Source organism: Myotis davidii, unplaced genomic scaffold, assembly GCF_000327345.1.
Source record: "Myotis davidii unplaced genomic scaffold, ASM32734v1 scaffold268, whole genome shotgun sequence".
NCBI lineage: Eukaryota > Metazoa > Chordata > Mammalia > Chiroptera > Vespertilionidae > Myotis > Myotis davidii.
In genome coordinates, this window is record NW_006383015.1 from 6,084,396 (window position 1) to 6,093,951 (window position 9,556).

General features: G+C 35.4%; 1 protein-coding gene and 1 long non-coding RNA gene across 2 annotated transcripts in view; one reads left to right on the plus strand and one right to left on the minus strand.

Annotated features, from left to right (window-relative positions):
• Positions 1-7,149, minus strand: part of LOC107181672 — a 22,132-nt gene extending 14,983 nt beyond the window's left edge. Inside the window, exon 1 of the long non-coding RNA XR_001512361.1 lies at positions 7,085-7,149. This is a non-coding gene — a long non-coding RNA (uncharacterized LOC107181672). The remainder of the gene's footprint in view (positions 1-7,084) is intronic.
• The window catches only part of KANSL1L (KAT8 regulatory NSL complex subunit 1 like), an 83,637-nt gene extending 74,987 nt beyond the window's left edge, over positions 1-8,650 (plus strand). The window contains exons 9-14 of the mRNA XM_006778941.2: positions 1,085-1,200; positions 2,326-2,450; positions 3,628-3,679; positions 5,111-5,223; positions 5,826-5,979; positions 7,106-8,650. Coding sequence (XP_006779004.2) covers positions 1,085-1,200; positions 2,326-2,450; positions 3,628-3,679; positions 5,111-5,223; positions 5,826-5,979; positions 7,106-7,333 — 788 coding nt within the window. The 3' untranslated portion in view covers positions 7,334-8,650. The remainder of the gene's footprint in view (positions 1-1,084; positions 1,201-2,325; positions 2,451-3,627; positions 3,680-5,110; positions 5,224-5,825; positions 5,980-7,105) is intronic.
• Positions 8,651-9,556: the final 906 nt, after the last annotated feature.

The window sequence follows — 9,556 nt, forward strand, 5'->3', positions numbered from 1 at the left end:
AAAGACTATTCGAATGACCAAAATACAGTGTAACTGCAATGTTTTATGGGTTCGTGCAATTATATAGATTTTCGTAGATTGACCTGCATGGTTTCCACCAATGAGATCGCTTCATTCGATGTGGACAAGACAGTGTGTTGACATCTAAGGTCCATAACAGATGGCGCGTGAAAAAACGAGAAAACTCGTGAGCGGTACGAAAGGTGTTAAGATGACCAAATAACGTAGCCTTAGAGGAATGTTCAGACATGTGTACTTAAACACAGGAAAACTTGCATCTCGTAATAAGATAAATTATAAAATACAAATTACCAGATATAAAATGTTTCACTTGGATTGATGGAAACACGGGGATATAAGAAGTATAATGTAATATTACTAAGAAGTAGATAACTCTGTTAAAGTGCAGGACACCTGGTCTTGAGTCTTTAGTACTAATTTCAATGTGGATGATTTGAAGAAACTACATAAAGGACATTTCTTAACAAGTGGAAAAAATGTAAATATGGACTGAGTATCAGATTTTACATTACATAGGAAAATATTTTTTGAGATCCATGCTAAAGTAAAACAAAGGCAGTATGTATGTGAATAAATTATATATATATACACACACACACACACACTCACAAATAGGGAACCAAAACAAATGGGAAACAGGGTTGTGAGACACAGAAAATACCAAAAAAAAGAAGTAAATTTATCCTAAGAAAAATTTCATAAAATAAAAACTGGATGCTATAAAAAAAAAAGAGAAAAAGAACTTTTACAAATTAGTACATTGAACATAGAACACTTTTCAAAAATTAATGGTCAGAAGATCAAGCTAAGGAAATCTTCGAAAAAGTAGAAAAATGTATAAAACTGTCATTACCCCAGCAAATGAAAATAATCAGGACTGTGGCAGAAAATGGAAATACTAGAATTGTGGGTAAATTTTTTTCCATTCTTTTTTTGTTTTCTATAGGATTTTAAAAAATAATAAAAAGAAAACCAGTAAACAGAAAAGAAATTACATGTTACCTGACTAGGAATATAAGTCACGTTAATGTTTGACATTCTCAATGATTTTTTCCCATGGCAGGAGAAAGAACTCAATTTGAAGAATTTGCTTTTCAACGCGCAGAACCAGGATCCCACAGCAATTTTACTGCTGTTGCTAATGTCAACGTTATATCAAGAACCCAAAACTCAACACATGTACGTGTTTTGTACACTGAGCTCTGTAACTGCTTTATAGAATTTTAAAACTGGCTGATTTGAAGAAAAATATTTATTAATGGCCTTATTTACTAGCGCATATAAGCATATTTAGAACTGTATTATCAGGAAACAATAAATATGATAAACTGTTTTAGTTGGGAACCAATTGTTCATTAATCCTTGGTTATGGCTTTTGTTAGAAACAAACTTTATCATAAGCATCTCTGCTTCTTAACATGAAGATCAATATAATCTTACTAGTAAGAATCCAACACGTATATTCCTTTGCTGTTTATCTGATCAGAGAGTGCAAGTCAAAAGGTGGGTTTAGGGTCCTGGCTGGTGTGGCTCAGTTGGTTCAGCCCACACACCCAGCGATGGCCAGTTAGGACGCATGCGTGGGTTGCGGGCTTAATCCCCAGTAAAGGGTGTGTAGGAGGCAACCAATGGATATTTCTCTCTAAAATCAATAAAAAAAAAATTTTAATCAAAAAGAGGGATGGGTTTAGAAAAAGAGTGCTAAACTTGGGGACAAGGAATACATAAATGAAGATTGTAATAATGACCTTTACTAAATGACTCACCAAGTATTTCATAGAAATATTTCATATTCCGGTCTTTCACAATAAAAAGTGAGTTTGTTGCCTGGCCTGTGTCGCTCAGTGGTTGAGCACTTAACTATGAACCAGGAGATCATGGTTAGATTTCTGGTCAGGGCACATGCTGGGCTTTCAGGGCACAATCCCCAGTGGAGGGAGTGCAGGAAGCAGCCAATCACAATTGATGATTCTCTCTCATTATTGATGTTTCTATCTCTCCCTCCCTCTAAAAGTTTATAAAGTGACCATTTAAGGTGCTTTATGGTAATCTTTCATGATAAGAGTTCTGCATTTTAGGGCATTTCTAATTGTTATGGTCATAAACATAGGTTTGTGATGTGTGCACACACAAATGTATACTGCATACCCGCCAAAAAATAGAAAGATTGTCTGGGTTATAGAAGACAAGTATACTTTCTTGCCTTTTCAACATTTTATAGTCATATTTTTAATGATGTATTTACAAAACTTAATATACAGGTATATACTGCTGTAAAACTACTGTAATCCTATTTTGCTGCAGAATACTGCACGACGGAGACTGAGAAGTGAGAGTTCTTATGACATAGATAATATTGTGATTCCCATGTCATTAGTGGCCCCAGCTAAGTTAGAGAAACTCCAGTATAAGGAAATACTAACTCCAAGGTATGTAATACTTACTTCCTTTTATTTTCTTCCTTTTCTTGAATAAACTTAAATTTTCAGAGTGAAGTTAACATTTTAATAAAAGGAAGATGCTGCTTTCCCCCTTCCTCCCACTTGTATAACCATAGAGGGAAAGTGGAGAAAATTTTACATTACTTATGCTGAAAAAAAGTGCCATGTGGCATCACAAGTTTACTTCTCAGTTTCTATTAAGAATTGGGAATTCCTAAGACTTATTTACTGTGAAACTCTTTTTTTCCCCCATTCAGTACTTAATTATCTATGATGTATATGGCTCTAAACAGTACTTTAGGGATGTAAATAATTATACTTTAATTAATAATTGCTCTTTAAAATGGAGGTTTACACAGGGTTGCAAAATGAGTTCAAAGAAGCAAGTACCTTTGCATGGGGTATTCACACTGTAAGACAGTAACACCTGTGACAATAAAACTAAGATGTTGATGTAGTGCCAAGTCAGCAATAAACCTATTAAACAGAAAGATGGCTGGGAAGACATCATGGAGGAGGTGGACCTACTCACATACGGACACCTGTGCAAGGCTCAGCCAGAAGACTGAGGCTTTGTGTAGGACATAAAGGGAATTAATGTTAGAAAAGAACTTAGAACCAGATTGTGGAGGTCCTTGAATGCAATACATAGACCTGCTTCCCACTGACAGCCACGTGAGACCATTTTTATTTTTTTAGCAATGATGAAAGCAGTTTCTTAATATGAATCTGGCACCAGAAGGAGATAGAAACAGGGGCATGAGCTGGTGACAACTCCCATAATTCCTACTTTTCTCTATTCCAGCTCATTTATGATTCTCTTAATTATTTTGAGGTATGATGAGAATTCCTACATAGAATTTTGATATATTCTACATACGCGATGTTTATTATTTGTGGTTATGTTGTTCTATAGCAACGATTTTCAATTTATGTGATAAGCTAGAACTGATGGTTGAGCTGGTTGTTTAATATTGAGGAATTTTGTGATGCAGTTATTAAACTCAAAAGAGGCCAGGATGGAATTCTTCACACAAAGAACTGGCAAATACCCACAGATCAGGGTGGTGGTGTTTGTGTGTGTGTGTGTGTGTGTTTCCCCTGAGCCAGTTTATTGATAACTACTGACATAGAGCTGTTTGATATTGATTTGTATCTTCTACAGCTGGAGGATGGTGGTTCTTCAGCCTTTGGATGAATATAATGTAGATGAAGAGGTAAGTTTCCTTTCACTGATAGAATAACTACACATTATATATTATGAAGTCTGTTTAATTTGAGGCTCATTTTTTTCTTTCTGTTTATGAAAACTAAGTTCTTCATTAAGGATATTTTGATTATAGCCCTAACCGGTTCGGTTGAGTGGATAGAGCGTCGGCCTGCGGACTTGAGTCCCAGGTTCGATTCTGGTCAAGAGCATGTACTTTGGTTGTGCGCATATCCCCAGTAGGGAGTGTGCAAGAGGCAGCTGATCGATGTCTCTCTCTCATCAATGTTTCTAACTCTATCCCTCTCCCTTCCTCTCTGTAAAAAATCAATAAAATATATTTAAAAAAATAAAAATAATCATCATTCTAAAAAAAAGGATATTTTGATTACAAAATGTTCATATACAAATAGAAAATATACCATTTGCCTCCATGAGTTAAAATATTGAATTTATGTGAATCTCTACATTCATTTCCTGTATTGAGTCATATTTTCCTGCACAAGGAGATTTAATCTTAATATTCAGGCCTACCATATTCAAAGTCTTGGAACAAATTCGTTGGAATTTGGAAAATTTTGGACTTTAGAAAAATAATGTAGTGCATACATCATATAATACATGCAAGCAGTCTAGGACAGTTCTCACAATCAAATATTAATGTTCCTATAATGAAGTATTTATAAGGAAGTAAAATAGCTTCACACCATGAGATCAGTCTGTGTCACCAAATGAATTATGAAAACTTGGCCATGTTTTGTTGCTTTTCAGATTTTTTTTGAATTGCAGGAAAGGGATTATGGATCTATATGGGTAAAACATTACAAAACATAATATTTAACCAAAGAAAATTAGAAAGTGATACAGAAACAGTACATTATGTAAAAGACACTGTTTCTGTAACAATGTTTGTGATCGTGTTTTTCAACTACCAAAATTTACTTTTTAATGCCCTTCTCACCTTTCATGAACTCTTCCCTAGTTCAGTATGACCCTAGCCAGGACACTCATACTCTTTATAACCAGTCTTAAAACTCCAGGTAAGTCATTAAATTAATTCTCATTTACCTCAATCAGTTTTACTTTTCTGTGATAGTAACATGTTTCTAGAACAGTGTACTCCATATTGTGCAGTCAGTACAAACTTTTAAATAAATAGAGCATTGAGAATATTTTATGTAAAACGAAAGCCCTATGAACCTATTTGTAATCTACGTAAGTGTTCAAATGTGACCCAATAGTAAAAAAAGTTTAAAAATGTTTTTAACTCTCTTTTTATAGGAATTTGAAGCTCATCTCCTAACATTTGTTCTCTTGACTTAGATCACATTTATTTTAAAGTTTACTTTCTATTGTTCTCCTGACTCATGAGGAATTGAGACCCGGTCGTATATTTCAAAATGTTTCTGATAAAAGCCAAACTTTTTATTTCTAATTCCAGATAGAAGATCTTTCTGATGAAATCTTCTCCCTAAGACACAAAAAATATGAAGCGAGAGAGCAAGCCAGATGGTCACTATGGGAACAAAGCAAGTGGCACAGAAGAAACAGCAGGTAGATGTTATACATTTAAAACCCAAAACCATAGCATCCATGTGGAATCCACAAAAATTCTGTATGAATAATGAGGAAGGGTCACCAAAAAGAAAAGATACCATATACCCTTAGCTATTTGTGCACTAGAAGGGAAACACTGCATATACTGAGCTTACACTCAAAATATATTTGGGCTCATACATAGTGATAAAATGAGTTTCTGTATTTTACTCCAGTCTAATGCTCACAGCCTCAGGGATAGATTTAACTGAGCAAATAATGTGATAATTCTTCCCAGATAAAGGAGGTTATTTTAATGTATGTAATACTAGGTATTAGAATTGGGTATTCTATTTTAATACAACCACTTCAAAAGAATGTTTTCTTAAAAAAGTCTAAAAAAAATAAAATCCTGTCTAGTCTAAGAGTAAATAGCCTAAAATACTTTGAACATGACTTTGAGGGAAGGGGGAATAAGTCCTAAAAATATTAGGATTTATTTCACTTTGGGGGCAGAAATATTTAAAAGAACAGCTACCTAGTTAAATTGACTTAGTAACACCTTGGGTTGTTCATGTTTATTCAAAAATAATTAAATATATGCTTAATTTTCTTGCTAGGGCTTACAGTAAAAATGTTGAAGGACAGGACTTACTTTTGAAAGAATACCCTAATGACTTTAGTAGTGATCAGCAAGATGCTGCCGAAAGTCCGCAGAGTCAGGAACTGAGTGCACATGGCTCACCTTCAGTAAATGAAAGCCAGGAAACCAAGGTAAATGGAACCTTTCAGTTGCCTTTTATCCTTTTTAAAACCTGTTTGTAAAAACTGCTGGTTGCAAATTAAGCATTCATTCCATAACAAATTCAGTATGATAATCCGGTATAGAATGCTGGCTACAAATAAGAGGATCTGTACTCCAACAATCTAGTTCCGTTACTATAAACTTATCTTTTTTATGGAACACTAGAGGCCCCATGTATAAAATTCATGCACTGGGGGTGGGGGTTGGGGGAGGGTGTCCTGCGCCCTCTTGCTTCCAGTTCTCAGGGGATGTCCGACTGATGGCTTAGGCCCGCTCCAGGAACCCGGATGTGGGAGAGGCTCCTGCCACTGTGCTCACCAGCCGTGAGCCTAGCTTCTGGCTGAGTGGCACTCCCCCTGTTGGAGCACACTGACCACCAGGGGGCAGCTCCTGCATTGAGCATCTGCCCCCTGGTGGTCAGTGTATGTCATTGCGACCAGTTGTTCCACTGTTTGGTCGATTTGCATATTAGCCTTTTATTATATAGATTATCAATACCTAATCCCACCTACTCATTAATCTGTTAGGAAAATGGGATTATATCAAACTTTCATTACAAAACAAATCTGAGTAAAGAGAACGCACTTAGCACAGAGTGAACATTAGCCACTATTTCTCTTTTGTCTCCCCATCCCCACAGATCGAGGTCTAACCTCAAGGAGACTGTTTTCTAACACTGCATAAAGTTCTCCCACCTTTATTCATACGTAGGTGTTGGAAAAGAAGAACCATATCTAGAATGGAGTCTATAGAAATTAACAGGCAAGTTGTCTGTAATTATGGGATGCCAATGCAGATAGTGAAGTATAGAAGGAGATCAAAGGGGCTTTCCCAAAGCGCCCTAGGCTGAACATGAAGACCAGTGCCCCAAGGCAGCGTTTCCTCTTCAAGGAAGAGGCAAAGGGAACAATTCCCCAAGGTCCCTAACAATTCGCAGTATGTTCCATTTTGAGTTGTTACTTAAATTCAAATGAAAATTTGTACATTTATGTGCTAAAGAACACCACAATAGTTATTACAAAATTAACATTTACAGATCACTTAATATATTAATTTAAACAGTTGAAACTTAACTGAGCATGTTTTCTCTTTCAGTCTTTGTGGTGGGAACGACGGGCTTTTCCGCTGAAGGATGAAGACACAGAAGCCTTATTATGCCAAGATAAAAAAAATGATCAGATTGAAAGTTCAAGCCTCGCTTTCAGTGGTGAAGTCTTCTGTACCAGCGCACCAGAGAACGGCCAAAATCCCAAAAGGCAGGCAGACGGAATGGAAGAATACAAAACCTATGCTGTAGGACTTACTCATGTTAAAAAAAAATAGGTGACAAGGAACAGGTTAAAAAAATGATGGAACTGAATGGAAAACGGGAGAAAAAATAAGCCCCTCCAGTCACAATTCCAGAGTAAGAGCATATACTGCATATAGTAATCTTTTATGCTCTCTATGCAACAGGCAAGGTATGTCTCTCTCTCCTTCTTGGACCACAGGAGTATCTAACTAGCTTTTCACTTACAGACAAGTGGCTAGTCATTTGTGTTTATGATACAGATCATAAGCACCAAAAAATTAACTGCTGCAATTTGGTGTCAAATCACATTACTGAATTTTTAAAAGATTTCACACCCACACATACATATATAGAAACACACATACCTGTGCAGCAAATGACAGGTCTTCTTTTTTCTATACACATGGTACTGGAATATATAAATGTGTGTACAGAGTATAAATATATACACACACATATGCACTGGCAGATACCACTCCAAAATACATGTATGAATTACCCCATGAAATAAGCTGCAGTATAAATAAAGCAGCACAGGTTTCCAATGATAGTGAACACCTGAAAGTCTTGGCTACGAAGAGGGATTTAAAAAAAAAAAACATGTTTAAGTAATAGAAGTTATTTATGGAAATTCCTATACCAGGTAACACAATATTACTTTATTTGAAATCAGTGATATCTGTTGAACTAAATACAAGTCACTTTCTATGCACCCCTAACAGAATAGGACAAGCAGAGTAGAGTTAAATATTGGTGTTTTTAAAACTATTACCTCCTTTAAAACTCAAAATAAGCAACACAGGAAAGTTCTGTCAGTATAAAAATATTAATGTATTTCTAGTTAATTTGGTCATTCTTTATTACTCTATTCAAATAAGCATCTATTCTTACTTGTATTCTAGAGTGAGAATTAAAACTATCCAAAGGATAATGCTTCAGTATTACCAATACTGGATACTGAAGTGTACATTAAGGAAAATTCCTTTTGAAAATATTACATCATTTTTTTCTATATAAAAGTTGAGGACAATTTATATGAATTGTTTTTTTTCTCATGTAAAAAAGGTTATTCAAGTTGTAGTACCCATATAACTGACAATCCTGGCCCAGACTTGGGGGATTTGACACTGTTTTGTTAGGGACTAGAAATTATGCTAGCCCCTTTAAGAAGAAAAAAATTCAATACTGACAAATTTTTGATTGTAGTTTTACTGTACATTTATTATTTTTTTAAGAAACAAAAGCCAGACAAACCCAAGTTGTCCAGGCACGTAAACTCAAATCTTTCTGTCATGTCTCATTATTATAATCTTCTATGTAAGTTTTTTAATTAAAGTTATTTCTATATGCCTTGGGTTGTCTGATTTGATAAAACGCCACCTATACATGGCACAAAACTTTCCTCCTAAGCCAAAATACATGTTGAGAAATACATTTTTACCTTGTAATGTAGAATAAAACCAAGCGAACTCTATTCCATACATGTTCTAATTTTTCAATTATTTTTTTCTTAAAATTCACAGTAGTCTAAAGAAGTTCAATGACACTGGTCCTGTTATTTCTTGCCATATGTATTACATAGCAAGAGTATTTGCAGTATTAGGTGACTGACATTTGTTGTCAAAATATGATTTGGGACACAATTATAAATATTTAGTTTATGGAATGATTCTGTACCTTGCCATCTCTTAGCCTACCTGGTCTTTCTTGGATTAATAAAATACATATCCTTTAGGGTCAAAATCCATAGTTCTGGGATATCCTCAGCAATCTGGTTCTGCTACAGGGTCAGGTTAGACTGGAAAGAAGACAATGTTAAGAAGCTTCCTTTGCTGAATCCACCTCCCAAGGCCTCCATTTGTAGAAAGAGCACAGACCAGAAACCCTGTGCCCTACTGAGTCCTTTCTGTGCTTGTAGCCTACTGCTGAGCTTCAGTGTCTTCAGTTTTAAAAAACGGGGACAAAGATACCTGTCACCCACTCACAGGAGTGATTCAAAGATTTAATGAGATTAGCAGAGTACTTTATTACCTACAAAACATAAACTTTATAATGATAGCTACTTTGTACTGAGCATCCTCAATTCTATGCCAGTTCTAGGAACAATGGTGGAAGCTTTACATCTGTAAGAGTATCTTTTTTCATCCTCAACACAACTCTGCACAGTTATTATAACTAAATCAATGTAGAAATCAGTTAATAGAAGCTCAAAGATGTTGATTTGATTTGCTAAGGTCAAATTTGGAAAGGGAAAG